At 43.4% G+C, this 15,767-nt stretch overlaps 2 protein-coding genes across 2 annotated transcripts in view; one reads left to right on the plus strand and one right to left on the minus strand.

Annotated features, from left to right (window-relative positions):
- Window positions 1-13,007, plus strand: part of FBXL5 (F-box and leucine-rich repeat protein 5) — a 29,226-nt gene extending 16,219 nt beyond the window's left edge. The window contains exons 9-10 of the mRNA XM_009324097.1: window positions 4,342-4,490; window positions 12,358-13,007. Coding sequence (XP_009322372.1) covers window positions 4,342-4,490; window positions 12,358-12,434 — 226 coding nt within the window. The 3' untranslated portion in view covers window positions 12,435-13,007. The remainder of the gene's footprint in view (window positions 1-4,341; window positions 4,491-12,357) is intronic.
- Window positions 13,008-15,259: 2,252 nt separating this feature from the next.
- The window catches only part of CC2D2A (coiled-coil and C2 domain containing 2A), a 53,772-nt gene continuing 53,264 nt past the window's right edge, over window positions 15,260-15,767 (minus strand). Inside the window, exon 33 of the mRNA XM_009324098.1 lies at window positions 15,260-15,577. Within this exon, the coding sequence (XP_009322373.1) occupies window positions 15,389-15,577 (189 nt within the window). The 3' untranslated portion in view covers window positions 15,260-15,388. The remainder of the gene's footprint in view (window positions 15,578-15,767) is intronic.

Raw genomic sequence — 15,767 nt, forward strand, 5'->3', positions numbered from 1 at the left:
CCCTGCGCCCAGCCCTGCCCCGGCCCCCCGTGCCTGAGCCTGTCACAGGAGAGGGGTCCGCACCAGGCCCGGGGATGTGGGACCGGTGGCCCCATGGGCTGCACAAGGGCCGTCAGCGCTGGGGCTGGGGGCTCGGGGACGGGGGGCTGAGCCGAGTCCTGCCCATTGCCCTGCCCGCGTCACGGTCACCTGGGGATGGGCTGTCCCCACAGGGGTCGCCGGCATGGACCCCCGCAATGGAGCCCCAGGATGGAGCCCAGAAAGGAGCCCCGGACACGCAGCCCAGGCGCACACAGGGCTCTGTGCCGGGCAGGGGCCGCTCCCAGCCACGCTCCGAAGCAGGGGCTGCTGTCCCCACCGCGCAGGGGGCAGGGGGCAGGGGACGATGGGCACCACCGTGACCGGAGGGGGATGCCGAGGGCTCCGGTGCAGCCGCTGAAGACGCGGTGGTGGGTTGACCTTGGCTGGGCTCTGGTGCCCACCCAGCCACTCTGTCACTGCCCTCCTCAGCTGGGCAAGGGGGAGAAAACACGACAAAAGGCTCGTGGGTGGAGATCAGGGCAGGGAGGTCACTCAGCAAGTACCCTCACGGGCAAAACAGGCTCGACTCGGGGGAATTAAATTATTTTATTGCCAATTAACAAGGACGTCGGATAATGAGAAAGAAGAACAAATCTATAAACCCCTTCCCCCCAGCCCTCCCTTCTTCCCAGGCTCAACTTCCCTCCCGAATTCTCCACCTCCTCCGCCTGAGCGGCGCAGGGGGACGGGGAATGGGGCTTGCGGCCAGTTCATCGCACGTTGTCTCTGCCGCTCCGTCCTCCTGACGCTCTTGCCCTGCTCCAGCGTGGGGTCCCTCCCACGGGAGACAGTCCTCCACCAACTGCTCCAGCGTGGGTCCTTCCCAGGGGGTGCAGTCCTTCAGGAACAGGCTGCTCCAGCGTGGGTCCCCCACAGGGCCACAAGTCCTGCCAGCAAAGCTGCTCCAGCGCGGGCTTCCCATGGGCTCTGTAAGGGACGAGGCCCACGTGGCTGTGCTGTAAGCACAGGCAATGCCCCAGGGAAAGCTCCAGAAGCCAGCCGCGGGGAGGGGCCCGGTGTCACTCTCCTTGACTGACTAATGTCTCAACCACTCCTGGAGCTGGGGTAAGAGAAGACTCTCGAAACCTTGGGCTGCAGCCAATAAATAGGGGCGCACGTGAGCCTCCTTGGGGCACTCTCCACACCGACACCCCCCGTTGGCACGTCCAACGCTGGATCCGGGATTGGTGATTTCTTTCTCTCTCTCTCCCTCTCTCCTGCTTCCCAGCTCTCTCCTTCTCTTTCTCTCTCCTCCTTCTCCTTCTTGCGCTCTGCTCTTGACATTCCTGAATAATACGAGGCCTACCTCCACTCCTCACAAAGCCGCTTAGCTTGTGTTATATATTAACACATAGAGGGTTGGTGCTTATAGAAGTGCTCGTGCCATGAAAGCGGGAGCTTGTTTTTGGACCTTGAGTGTTATTTCACCTTACTCCACACCGAGGGGATTTGCGGACCTTAGGCGCTCTCCCCTTCCCGCAGGTGGGACGTGACACCACCCACGGCTCCCTTGGGGAGGGCACTAGTGCCCGGAAGGCATGGAGATGGGCTGGGGATGTGGAGATGGGTTGGGTGACGTGGAGATGGGCTGGGCCATGGCGATGGGTTGGGGACGTGGAGGCGGGTTGGGGACGTGGAGATGCGGGTCCCAGCCAGCACAGGAGCAGTCAGGCTGGAGCAGTCAGATGGACCACCATCTCATGTGGTCTACCTGGACTTCAGTAAGGCCTTTGACACCGTCTCCCACAGCATTCTCCTGGAGAAGCTGGCGGCTCACGGCTTAGACAGGTGTACTCTGCGCTGGGTTAAAAACTGGCTGGACGGCCGGGCCCAGAGAGTTGTGGTAAATGGAGTTCAATCCAGTTGGCGGCCGGTCACGAGCGGTGTTCCCCAGGGCTCAGTATTGGGGCCAGTTCTGTTTAATATCTTTATCAATGATCTGGATGAGGGGATCGAGTGCACCCTCAGTAAGTTTGCAGACGACACCAAGTTGGGCGGCAGTGTTGATCTGCTCGAGGGTAGGAAGGCTCTGCAGAGGGACCTGGACAGGCTGGATCGGTGGGCCCAGGCCCACTGTATGAGCTTCAACAAGGCCAAGTGCCGGGTCCTGCACTTTGGCCACAACAACCCCATGCAGCGCTACAGGCTTGGGGAAGAGTGGTTGGAAAGCTGCCTGGCGGAAAAGGACCTGGGGGTGTTGGTCGACAGCCGGCTGAACATGAGCCGGCAGTGTGCCCAGGTGGCCAAGAAGGCCAATGGCATCCTGGCCTGTATCAGAAATAGTGTGGCCAGCAGGAGTAGGGAAGTGATCGTGCCCCTGTACTCGGCCCTGGTGAGGCCGCACCTCGAATACTGTGTTCAGTTTTGGGCCCCTCACTACAAGAAGGACGTCGAGGTGCTGGAGCGTGTCCAGAGAAGGGCAACGAGGCTGGTGAGGGGTCTGGAGAACAAGCCTTATGAGGAGCGGCTGAGGGAGCTGGGGTTGTTTAGCCTGGAGAAAAGGAGGCTGAGGGGAGACCTCATTGCTCTCTACAACTACCTGAAAGGAGGTTGTAGCGAGGTGGGTGTCGGTCTCTTCTCCCAAGTAACTGGCGAAAGGACGAGAGGAAATGGCCTCAAGTTGCACCAGGGGAGGTTTAGATTGGATGTAAGGAAAAATTTCTTTACTGAAAGAGTAGTTAAACATTGGAACAGGCTGCCCAGATCCCTGGAGGTATTTGGAAGACGTGTAGATGTGGTGCTTAGGGACATGGTTTAGTGGTGGACTTGGCAGTGTTAGGTTTACAGTTGGCCTTGATGATCTTAAGGGACTTTTCCAACCTAAATGATTCCATGATTCTATGATAATTTTGTATGTTCAGAACATCATGTTAAATATGACTTCATAGAGCAATTAAAGGAGGAGAAAAAATTGTTGACTTGAACATTGAGATGGCTTTGAGAGTTACAAAATTTCCTGTGTGTGATAATATTTGCCATTGATGTTTTGTATCGTGTCAGAAAAATGTAGTTATTGGTTCATAATGAAAATGGGATGAGGCTGAAGTACTTGCAGCCACCTGCTCAGGTGTGCTGCAGCACTAAGGGCTCATTAAAGCTGCTCGGAGTGGGAAGACTTCATGCCTACCTGTACTGTATGCTGTAGTCAACTTAAGAAATAGTGTGAGGTGCTGCTGGCATTTATTTGTCTCTCCGGAGACTTCATCCCCATTTGATGTTCAGAAGTACCAGCTGTTCAGATGTCTCCTGTAGTGGTGGTTCTCATGTGTTTTGGATAAAAGACAGTATTTAAGAGCTGAGAATGTGCTGCAAAGTGCTTCTTGCACTCACCAGAATAGTTTGAGTCCCTGAGGAAATAGAATGAAACCTCCTAACAGAAACACATGCCAGTTCATTTCATAGAGAAGTTGTTAACTGATAGCTGGTTTTGTGGTCAACAGTTCTACTTCTGCCTGCTGACAGGAGAAAATGGTACAGTGATGCTCTGAAGGCATTTTCAGTTTTATGTCCTGGCTTGGATCTGTAGCTTGGTGATTCAAGCCTGGTGGTTTTTTCAGGTGGGTGAGCTTGTTTGTGGTTGAACTTGGGCTGGCTGCCCTGTGAGCTCACAGAGAAGCAAGCAGCCTAACATGGAGTGATTGCTCAGGTGTGATACATCCATGAGGCTGCTGCATCAGCAGCCACACTCTCTTGCACTCAGACAAAAAATAGAGAATTCCTCTTGAATAATAAGGTGATGTGTTGGCAGAGAGAGGGTCTGTTGTCAGCCCTAGGAAAATACAAATTTGAGTTCCAAAATAATTTTAACCAAAAAAATGTAAGACACTCAGACTTTTGGAAGTGTAATGCACCAGACTTGGGATTGTCATACTTGCAGGGTGGGTTGAGGAATATACATCACCTTGGAAGAGTTGCCAAAATCAGTGGTGTATTGGAGAAGAATGTTTTGGTAGTTCTTTGAAATATTTGGTCATCTCTGGAGTCATTCATAAATGAAGTGATTTACCATTTAAGTCTGTCAGAAGGAATTGTTACTTTCTGTAGAAATCGGTTCATTTTTCAGGTCTGTTATACTGCTGCAGGGGTGATCCCCTTTATAGGGTATGAAGCTGCCAGACTTAAAACTACATGGTTGATTAGAGGTGTGTGTTGTTTGTTTGTTACAAGATGCAATTAAGTCTGTGACATGGTGATGTAGTGGAGTACTTGTCAGTCTAGTGCTGTACGGGCTCTTAACACCTCTCTTCTGTCTGTTAACAGGGCATTGACTCTGGGAGGAGGACTGCCACATTTGGAACACCTTAACCTCTCGGGTTGTCTTACTGTAACTGGTGCAGGCCTGCAGGATTTAGTTTCTGCATGCCCTTCTTTAAACGATGAACACTTTTACTACTGTGACAACATTAACGGTAATGTCTTTTTATGAAGATGTGGTGCTTTTCTGGGGAGCAATGTTTGATTTAAACACACTTGTTAAATCAAAACAAAAAGAACCACCAAAACCCCACTTTTTTTTCTTGGCTGTGTAGGACTGAGTTTCATAGATTAATTATGAAATGGTAACTGTTAAGTCAGTTTTTTCTCACTTATTCTTTTGGGTTTTTTTGCTTGACACTAGTACCGTTCTGTATTACCTAGGAAAGCATTTTTAGTCCATGTATGTCATAATTTAGTTCAGCATAAATAATAGGAGCTAGAAAGTAAGTTTCCATATAGCTAATACATACTTGCCCTCTCCATATCTTCCCTGTAAATCATGTAGTTGTATGTTTTCTTTATGGCCATAACTTCAGACAGAGTCTTCATTAGATTGGTGCCAAAGCGGTGATTTTTAGGAAAGGAATGACATGTTTTGCCATGCAAACCTCCCCTATTGCAGTAGTTCTGGTATAGGATATTTTTGATCCTACCGTCACGTGTCTTTATGGAAAATGTAATTTAGTTTTTCTGGTTTTGCTTGAGTGAGTAACTTAGGGATGGATCTAAGCTGGGGAAGGATCTGGATAAGTGCATAAAGTATGTTTATGGTGAAAGTCCTTTCAGTGTTTACCACGCTGGAATTCAGCCTGTTATGTTAGGTCCAGTAAGCACTCATAGCATTAGAAATGGGAACCATGGTGTGACTTGTACTCCACGTGTGAATTTAAAACAGGTAAGTGCAACAGAAAGGAAGGGAAAAGGAGGATAATAACTGAGTTCACAGGATTATAAAAGCTAATTGTGTGTAAAACAAAACTATATTCCCTGGTAGTTCATGGTGTTCAGCTGGGTAATTTGCATCTATATCAAGATGCAGCCACAGCAGGGGTACAGGATGCCAGAGCTTTGGTACTACAAGTAGATCTCTGCTGACATTTGGGTATTCAATTCACTGAAATTGATATAAGATGATGCACTTGGATTGGATCCTAATATTAGAAGTCAAAGTATTAAATCATATTTTGCTTCCATAATTTTTGCAGTTCTTTATACACTTTTTTGTCACTGACTAGTTTTGTGGGGTTTTTTTGTTTTTGAGACACTTGCTTTTTGTTACTTCCTTCCATTCCATTCAGACTACAGCTTTTAAAAATCTTCAGTTCCTTTTTTAAAATCCTTCAGTGACTCTCCTTCCTGCATTGTGTTGAGTTTAAAGATGTCTTCAAAACCAGTTAAAAGCCTTTTACCTTTTACATCCGATTCCTTGCTATTTTTCCTCTGTTTTCACTTCTGTCTGTAATACCAGACTTGATGTTCTGGTTTGTCTTCAGACATTTGTGTTTCTCTCCTTGTCCCTAAAATATACTATGTTGTCTTAGTATTAGTTTACAAAGCCAGAATCTCTTGTGTGAGAAGAGATTTTTAAATATTTTAAATCACTTTAATAACTTTTTAAAATAACTTTTAAATCACTTTAAAGCTTGGCTGTTCCAGAATATTCTCAAGAAATTATTTATATTTAAACAGAATACTTTTTGGAATTATTCTGTAAAGTTGTCCTGATGCTTTTCCTGTTTATTTCCTTCCTTTTACTGCATGCTGGAAGCTGTGAGCCTATAAGCTCTGCTTGGTTCTGTAAAGCATTGTGCATGCCTTTAGATGAACAGTTACTCCTGTAGAGAGAAATCAACAGGAGAGTGAGGCTGTAATGGTCTGACTTCTCACATCTGTTGAGAAATAGTAGCATCTCAGAAGTTTGTGGCTGTTTCCTTTAAGAAGGAAGTCGATAAAAACTTACAGGGGTGTCCTAGCAAAATTCTGAAATGGGAAATAACCTTTTATAACTGAATCCCCTGTGGTTTTATCTGAGTACTGTTCTCTGTATTTTCACTCAAACTTCATTGTGATGGAGCTATTCAGTGTGAAACTAATGCCTTACTCCACTCTGTGGGCAGCAGGATTTCTGTGACAGCTTGAACTATTTCTGTATCATTTGGTATTTCTAAAGTAACTGTAGGGCAAGCAATAGCTGTTTCATTTAAATCAATCCATATCTGAAGCTGTTTATTTTTGCACATACATAGATTGTATTATTAACTGCTGCACAAAGATTACTGGTCTATAAGCATGTAGAGAATAATTTCATGATTTTTTTTTGCCCACCAGCTTATTGGGGGTTGTTTTCGGAGAAGGAGATATGTTCTGGGATCACGTTGGAAAACCAATCAGTCTTGCAGAACAAAAAATGGAGCCAACAGCATGGAATTTAGCCATCTTTGAATAAGAAAGATACCCCTTTGTCATCTGTTGACATATAAGGGCTTTACTTTCACCTACAGCCTATTTTCAGATTTTTTTTCTATAAACACTGAGCCTAACGGGGGCCCTTATACACAGCTTCATTGGATTTTCTTTGTGGAGGCTTGCTGGACTTGTTTGGTAGGCATGTTTGTTTGCAATTTTCAGATTTTTATTGCAAGCGCTGGTCTAACCATAGCTGTTCTACCTTTTTAGTAGACTAAAACGAAAAAGGTAGAGCAGCTATGGTTAGATAGACTCAGCTGGGTCTGAGTCAGACTGCTGTTGCACAGCAGTAATATGATGCAGTTTTTATGAGCAGAGACCATGAGTTTGCACACACTTCCAGATTTATTTTCTGTTTGTTTACTGTTAGTATGACTTCAATTCTTGGTTTGCATTCTGATGTTTAGGCTCTCTACCTATGTTTTGCTCAACACTGGAGACTTGGAGTTAGATAACCCTCAGCTGCAGCTGAAAACAAGTCTGTCAGTATACACCCCTTCTAATTGCTGATTTTGTTTAATGTCTAAAACACATTTGATTGTAAATCACACTGAACTCAGTAAGAAGAGTTTTTAATGTTTGAGTTACCTCTTGCCACTTAGAAGTTTATATTCGCCCATAGGCTCTTTTGTCCAGCTGTGTTCAATCTCCTTACTGTATTCTCAGTTTTAAAGCCTGGAGTGCTGTCAGCTTCAGGATTAGAAAAATGGGGCTCCCTAATTTCTGCAGCAGTAGCTCTTGCAGCTTTTAAGTATGATTCAGTTTCTAGAGTTTTTTTAATGATGTAGTCCTCAGGTGCTGTAATTAAAGAAATAGGGCATTAATGAAATAAAGTTGTGGTGATTCTGATGGCTCACTCTTTTCTTCTGGCACTTAGAAATTCATTGATCATAGTTTGATCTGTCTTCCAGCAATGGAGTCAAGACTTTGCAATTTCTGTTAAGATTTATGGGCTCGTGTGTGCAGATTTATATGGGAACGCATTGTTGTTAGACTTCAAGAGTTTGGCCTCTCTTTAAGTTCTACGGATAACCAAGGTGCTCTCATGAAGGTCTGTAAGTGTAACCCTACCAAAGGCTGATAGAGAGTAGCACTTAGTAAACTCAGATGTGAATTCAGTATTGCCATTATGTATTTTTTAAAGCTAATGCTTAATTTGATCACTCTTTTGGTAATTCCCTTGCAATGTATTACTTTTGCTACATTACCATCAAATACGGTATGCAGTCTTGATGATGATGGAGCCTCTTGCTGGTGGTGGCTGTGAAAAAGAACTGTCTTTCCTTCCCTCCTTTGTGTCCTTCCCAGCTCATTCTTACTGCCTTCCTGTGGCCAGCATTAATCTTTGTGTGGCTACTTGGTAAACTCAATCAAGAACTGGGGTAGCTGAAAGCCTTCCCCCCCCCCCCTTTTCTTTGTACATGGGTCAGGGATCCATCTTGCTGTAGACCACATGAATGTTTCTGCTGCCACAGGCGAGAGCTAGAACAAGAGGCTAAAGGGATGTGGTGGTGGCAGCCAATTGTGCAGGCTGGAGTGGCTCTTTCACCATGGTCTTGGTCTGGGTTGTCATGTATTCTTGGTGAAACGCCTAACTTCTTTCTAGAAAATTTTCACTAATTTTTATTTCACTAGTACATGTAACAAAATGGAGTAATCAAATAGTTGTGCTCCTTTCTTATATTGCAAGACGTGTTTATATGTACTTTATTTGAAAACACTGAGAGCTGTTCATCATGAGTAGAGACACCTCTATTCTGGGTGACCTGAAGCATCTGAGTTATCAGACATGCACGTAAAGAGAATTACAATAATCCAGTTTAGAGGTAGCCAAACCAGTAATGTAGACTGTGGCAGGTTAGATGAGAATCTGATTAACTTTGCTTTCCCAGGTGAACCAGCCCAAAACACATTTCATCTAGGCACTTCACTGCTAGCACTCGTTAAGCCTTCACAGTCTTAAGGGACTGTGAAGAGAGGGACCTTTCTGAAAGTGATTCAGACCCACTGTAAGAGCTGGAACTCACTGGACAATATAAAAGGAACTGTATACAGTTACCATATTGCTTAACCTGGTGCACTAGTGAGGTGAGATGAATTGGAGACCTTGTATATAGAGTCCAAAGGAAACAGGAGAGAGTGTTTTTTGGCAAGATTAAAGAGGCCATTTGAACTTAAACAGAGATAGTTTGAAAACCAAGTCCAGTCCATATGAGGTCAGTAGCAAAGACTGGGGAAATCAGAGATTAGGAAGCAAAGAGATGCAGCCAACTGTCAGTTGTAGTAAATAAAGCTAGGGAAACAAAAACAGTCTCTGTCTATGAAAAGCAAAGGCATTTGAATTTTGCTATCTGTATCAAATGTAAAAAGAACAAACTAAGGAGGGCTAGGGCATTTATAGAGGAGATAAACGACCTGTGATGGAGGAGATCAACTGACATGTCAAAACATAAATGAAATGAGTCATAAGCAAATAGCTTTACTGTTAAAATTGCCATTAATGACACTTACTACCTTGTAAAAAGAGCATAAAATACCCTCCAAATTATGAGAATTGCCTGTATATGCTAAGAAAGAATACATGGTGGCAGATTTCAGGAGATGTGGTTTGAACCCTGAATATTTCATTTCATTGGAGTTCTTTATCAGAGGCTATAAAGGAAAGTTAGTGATGGTATGAGGATTAGACATGGGACAAGAAATGCAGCATAGGAAGAAGGGTGAATTTTCATTGTGATGTGGTTAATGTCATTTGTAATTCAATAAATTGGGAAATGAACCTATAAACTTTTCAGATGATGCAGTTTACTTAGAAGTTTCTAAGTGTTTGAGACTTAAGTTGCTATAAGACTGGTTAAAATTTAAAAACTGAAAGCTAATTAAAGGATAGGAAGAAAGGGCAGGGCTTAGTGGTCACTGTTCAGGATGGATAGGAATCTGGGAGGTGACATCTCTCTCCCTGTGTGCCCCCCCCCCCCCCCCCCAAGAGTTCTGTGCTGTGATCAGTCTTATTCAGCATTTCCATTGCTGTTGTGGTGTAAGAAATGCACGCAGTAATTTCCAATTTTTTGAGTGGTACTGAGCTGCCTCAAGTAATGATACTGGTGCTGAAGATTTCCAGAAGGACTTCTTAAGAGCTTCAGTATAGCTGTATGTATGGTTATATGTCTGCGTGGTTGGGAGTAATCAAACTGTGATTGCAAGAAACTGAATTCAGAGCTGGCAGTTGCAATGTGGAGACAAAGATTTCGGAGAGCTGTCAAGTGCTAATTCTGAGATCTTTCCTGTTTGCAGCAGCAGCCAAAAAAGCCACCAATGTTATGCATCATCAGGGTGTTGGGAACAAGATAGAGGGTGTTGCTGCATGGTCCTGGAAGCCTTGGGGCACTCACGTTTGGAGTACTGCATGCGGTTTTGGTCTCCCCGTCTTGAGGAGTATATGTAATGGACTTACAGAAGATACAGAAGAGGTCTACTAAAAAGTTAGGGAACCGAGCAGCTGTCTTGCAAGGAGACACTCAAAAGGCTGGAATGTTTTAATATGGGAATGAGAAGGCAGGAAGGGGGGTGACTTTACAGAACTGGGAAGGCAGTAGATGAGATGAATGTGCAACAGTAACTCTACAAATTCTGCAGTAGTAGAGCTCAGCGACAGCAGATGAAATGGGTAGGCGATTGATTTAAAGCAGATGCACAACGTAGTGAGCTTCTGGAACTTGGTCCTGTGGGGAATTGCGGAAGCACTTAGTATCAGCAGGTTTAAAAAGAGGTTAAACAAATGCATGCACAACTGAGCCATGAACAAATACTAAAGGGAATGGACTTCAGTGTCCCTACTACAACAGTTAGGGATGCTGGGAAGACATAAAAGGTACGCATGATAGGCTTATATCGTCTTCCTAGATAACACTTGCTGTTGCCAGTGGTGAAGGTAGGGTTAGATGGACCATTGTTCAGACCTAGAAGGGCAGTTTTTATGTTCCAGTTACAAGCATGAGGAAGAACATTCTTAAAATGAGCAAGGATGGAAAACAATATTGAAGTGTACTGAGTATTCCCTTCCTTGGGATGTTGTGGTTCTGTATGTTTTGTCAACAAGCATTTTACTAAAATGTGACAGTCGCTTCAAAATTACTGATGCGCTGCTTAGCTGTGGCAATGCTGAGGAAGGTCAGCTACGACTTGGAAAATGCTGCTGCACAGAACATGCTCTGCTAAACCAGCTATTCAGAAGCACTGAGTCTCCTTTTTAAAGGACTAACGAAGAAGCTTTCAAACTCTAGCTCGTAAGTGACTTGAAGGGTCAAAATTTAGTTCAGGTGAACAAAAAGATTTGAAAAGGAAAATGAGTTTATTGACAAATGAAAAGTTTACTATTTTGCATACTGTAACCATTGTCCTTCATTGTAGCTTCAGGTTCGTTCTATTCAGTCTCATGCATGTTAACTTAATTACTTTGTAGAATATTGCTCATCGGTGTGTGGCATGAAGCAGAAAGCTGATTTCCAGATGCCAGGTTCTTGGAAATTAATTGAATTACGACTTAAGTTACTGTTCAAGGGGAAAAAAACAAGCCAGACGTAGCATGGTGCCCTAGTTCCTTACACTATTTTGCTAGTCCTTTCTAAATGTATTAAAAACACCTTAAATATTCTCTGATTTGTCTTAAATACAAAGGGGGGAAATTCAGGTTGTCCTGATTAGGTCTTTACCAGCTTGTTTGAGTTAACTCAGCAACCCATTTCCAGTTTACGTTGGGTGCCAGAGTTCAGCCAACCTGAATGTAAATGTTTGTGTCTCTACAGCAGGCATATGGCTGCAGGAAATAAAATCCTGTACTAATAAATCTAATAGTTTATCTCATGATCACTTTAACATTTCAAATTAAAGGGATAACCGTAAGCAAAGGTAAGTGGAGGTGGGTAGAATTACAGTGTTGGTTTCTACTGTCTGTGCTCACAACTTTTTCTTTCTTTTTGAATGGCTACTTCTTAGCCTTACGGCTTCTGGTAACTGCAGTGACGCTGAAGGTCACTTTCTCTTTAGTTTTTGAATTCCCAGTCAGAGTACATGAGTCTAGCCAACCATGAAGTGTTCGTGGAGAGAAAACCTTCCAGACTAAAAGACTGTTTCCATTACAGTAGAAATAGTTTCGGAGATTATGGTTTCTTTGGGAATGCCGTGAAGTCATCATCAGAATTTGAAAAATGGGAGTTAAATACGCATTGTGAAAATATAACTCCATTCTGAAAGCTAGCTGTGAGAGCTTGCTTAAGCTTGCTCATTCAGTGTTGCTCATCGTACATCTGTGTCATTTTGAATGTGTTATCTTCATGGGACCAAGCTATCGGAGTAAAAATCTTTTGAAAAATGACTGTTCCAACTGAGGTTTTTACACTGTGAGAGTACTGGCAGCGTTTCAGACTTCACAGTGCTGAATGAAGTTTAGTGTATTAAAAAAAGGAGACATCTTCTGAATTACCAGGTTATGAGCATTCTGGATCTAAATAAATGGCCTTTTCTTCTTTTCACATTGGTTCTGTTTTTGTGCAGGTCCTCATGCTGAACCCGCCAGTGGATGCCAGAATTTGCAGTGTGGTTTTCGGGCCTGCTGCCGCTCTGGCGAATGACCGCTGACTCCCGATCTTTCAGTCTACTTCATTTAGCTGAGCAGGCTTCCTTTCATGCACTTTACTTACAGTTCGCATCTTGTGTTAACAATCCTTGGAGTGAGATCTGTTTATACTAGCCTGACCCTGCCCACAACTTCAAAATCTTAATTATGAGTGTACTGTACAGTGTTGTAACAATCTCACAAAATCTCATTTGGTTTGAAGGGTGTTGGGTTTTGTTTTACTTAATTTGGGGAAGATGGGAAAACATTCAGATTTTTCTTTTAATGCCACTTTCTTCCAAGTTTGGCACTTAAATATACTTTACTGGATTATTTTGTGTTAAGTGAATGGTTTTTTATTTTGAATCCGTAAGTACAATATAAAGCTCTGCAGAGAATTTGAAATGTATTGTTTGCCTTTGGGTAACAATTATACATCTTTAGGAGCCTTGTTTCTCCCCCTTTCCTCTAATCCTGAAGTCGTTCTTTATATTGCAAAATTAGGGAAATTCCCACCTTCCTTTTGCATTTGGTTTTGTATTTGGGCTTCAAAGACATACTCAAATAAAACATTCCCACCAATAAAGAACTTATGTAGCAGTTGAATGTATATGCTTTTAAGGTGTAATATCCAGGCGTACCGTGCCAGTAGGCTGCAGAGATTGGGTGGGCGTTGTGGTGGATGCAGAGCTGTGAACCTTGCAGTGCGTGTGGGGGGTTATTTTCACTTTTTTCTTCCCATGACTGTGTTAAGATGCATTTCTGAAACAGATTCCAAAGAAGTGAGTTTTCATTCATATGAAGTCTGTGGAAGACAACAATACATTTTCCCCATTGCTTTGATTTTTAAGACGACCCCTCACTGAACAGTAGAGACGAGCAGGGAGGCAGAGAATCCATTGTTGGGCTGAGTGAAACCTGTGCTTGGAAGAGAGATGGGTAATGTACGAGTCGCGTGTGGAGAGTGTGTCTGGGGCGGTATGGGGAAGAGCCCGCTGCAAGAGGAAGTGAGTATTGTAGCCCATGTTAAGTTGCAGACTTTAATGGCCACCTGCTCATCAGTGGGGTAATTGCAGGTTGTTTTTCTCTTGGGCAGAGGAGGGGTAGGTGGCAGCCTTTGTAGAAGGCAGACAGGACTTCCCCCCCATCCTGCCTAATTTTGAAGGCTGACAATATGTCAAACTAGTAACTCTTACCTGTTTTACAAATTGGATAAATTCTTTTAAGTACTATTTATTGAGGACCGCAGTCATGGGGACATATGTAGCTTTCAAGTTTTTTGGTGTCCAGGAAGTCAGCTTGCAGATACAGCTGGAGATGACAATGAACTGCAAGTTTTGACACAGTCTTGCTCCCACTAATACTGAAGAGTAGTAAGGTAAGAAAAACATAAGTGAATGCAGGGTTGGTTGTTCATGGTTAACAGCTTAACATGAGCTAGAGGCGGAACGTACAGTGCTCAGCTAGAGGCCTACAGAAGAGGTATAAAAGGATACCGTTATTCCAGCAACTGTTGCTTCAAGTAAGCTGCATTAAATTTACTTTGGTGCCCAAAGGTTAGAGTAGATACGTGGCCACTTGTGCAATGTGAATGAGGCAAGATGAGAGTAACAAGGTGCATGGTGGGCTTTCTTGCGTCTGCCCTTGTTCCAGAACTCTTGTTTCTGAGGCTGGGAAGGTGCAGCTAGAGGTCCTCCTCCTCCTTGCTGCTAGGTGGTGGTTTCTGTGCAGATTGGTAGAGACACAGCTGAGGGCTGAATCAGCTGCAGAAAGTTCTGCTCACTTACATCATGTTTCTTCTTCACCTGTCTCTGAAGGGGAGTTGTACTAAACTTGGGTGATGTCATCAGTGTTGTTCAGCAAAGCATCACATGATGACAACGTAGCTACTCCTTTCTGCTGGAGGTTTCTAGAGGGAACCAGTGGCAACCACAGGCTCTAAACCAAAGATTTTTGTCTGGTATTTATTAGATGGACTGAGTCTAGTTTGGAATTAAGCTCAAGAACAATCTCAACTTTGTTATGTTCTGATGAACATCATTCCTAGCTCAGCCCACCATCATTTTTGCTTGGAAGGGTTTAATTAGTAAGGTAACTGCAGGAAAAGGGTATATATTTATATCAGCATTAATGGTTAATACCACTACTTACACACTAATAAGCAAATTGGATTTTTAGTGAACTATTCTCTTGATAATCTTTTACTAGGGTAACTTGCAGATAAGGATCTCCTACTCCAAAGTGATTTAATCAAATTCTCGTACAGAATGAATGAGCTTCCACTTAGGTTTTGGTAAAAATATTTATTAAATACTTTAACTTTTAAAGAAAATGTCATCATACACCTCTAAATGGTGCTGGCATATATACATACACTAAGTATGAAGTAGCAGAAACAGCAGCTTCTTAAAAATTGAAGTATGGCCTTCACTGATGGCTGTCTGGTGCATGAAACTTATTCATGGGTAAATAGTCCCGGTCTTCACTCAGAACTCAGGTACTGGAAAACTGTAACTATTTGTATTGTGAATGAACGACAGTGTCTTTGAAGAGGCAAAAGGGCTGTAGATAAAATAAACTGACTAGCTAAAAACATAGTCTTCAAGGCGTGATTCCAGGAACCAAGTTTCACCTGAAAATAAGGTGGCCAAACTCTACCATTTTACTCGGCAATGTCACTATATGTGGGCATGTGTAATGCTTTTAAGAGTGTGACGTCCCACTGGGAGCTATAAAATACTGTATAAAAATCACCTATTAGTACTGGAATTTTAAGCTGTCAGTCTCTTCCTTGGTGGTAATAAGTAGTATCTTCAGTGGTTGCAGGGTGAATGTGTTTGCAGCTACTAAAAAATCAGGTTCTCACTCTATTTTAAAAATACTTGGGATAGCTCAAATCAGCAGTGTGCAAAATCTGTTGTATCTACCCCTACGTAAGCAAATTTCTGGAGGTATTCTGACTGGTCTATACTACCTATTTCGAACAAGTGAAGCAACATAAATCCATACAGAGAGAACATTTTGGGGATAAGCATGAATATACACGGCTAGAGCAAATTCAACATTGGAAACATCAATGGTATGAACTCCTGTGCTGTGTACGGCTTCTATTAAAGGTCTGACTTCAGAAAATGGCATATGAATAGGAAAGCCAGAGACCTGGGAGAAAGAAAGAAGAAAAAACATGTAAGGTAAGAAGAAAAGGTAAAGGCACCTGAATAAATACGTAAGTTCTAAAAATCTGTTTTACCATGCGTGTAGATTTCTCTTTTCTATCGCCGGCCTGAGGAGATGCAATTAAAAAAACCCATTTTGTATTTTAATACCACCTCCCTATTTCACATACTCC

Source organism: Pygoscelis adeliae, unplaced genomic scaffold (assembly GCF_000699105.1).
Source record: "Pygoscelis adeliae isolate BGI_AS28 unplaced genomic scaffold, ASM69910v1 Scaffold24, whole genome shotgun sequence".
NCBI lineage: Eukaryota > Metazoa > Chordata > Aves > Sphenisciformes > Spheniscidae > Pygoscelis > Pygoscelis adeliae.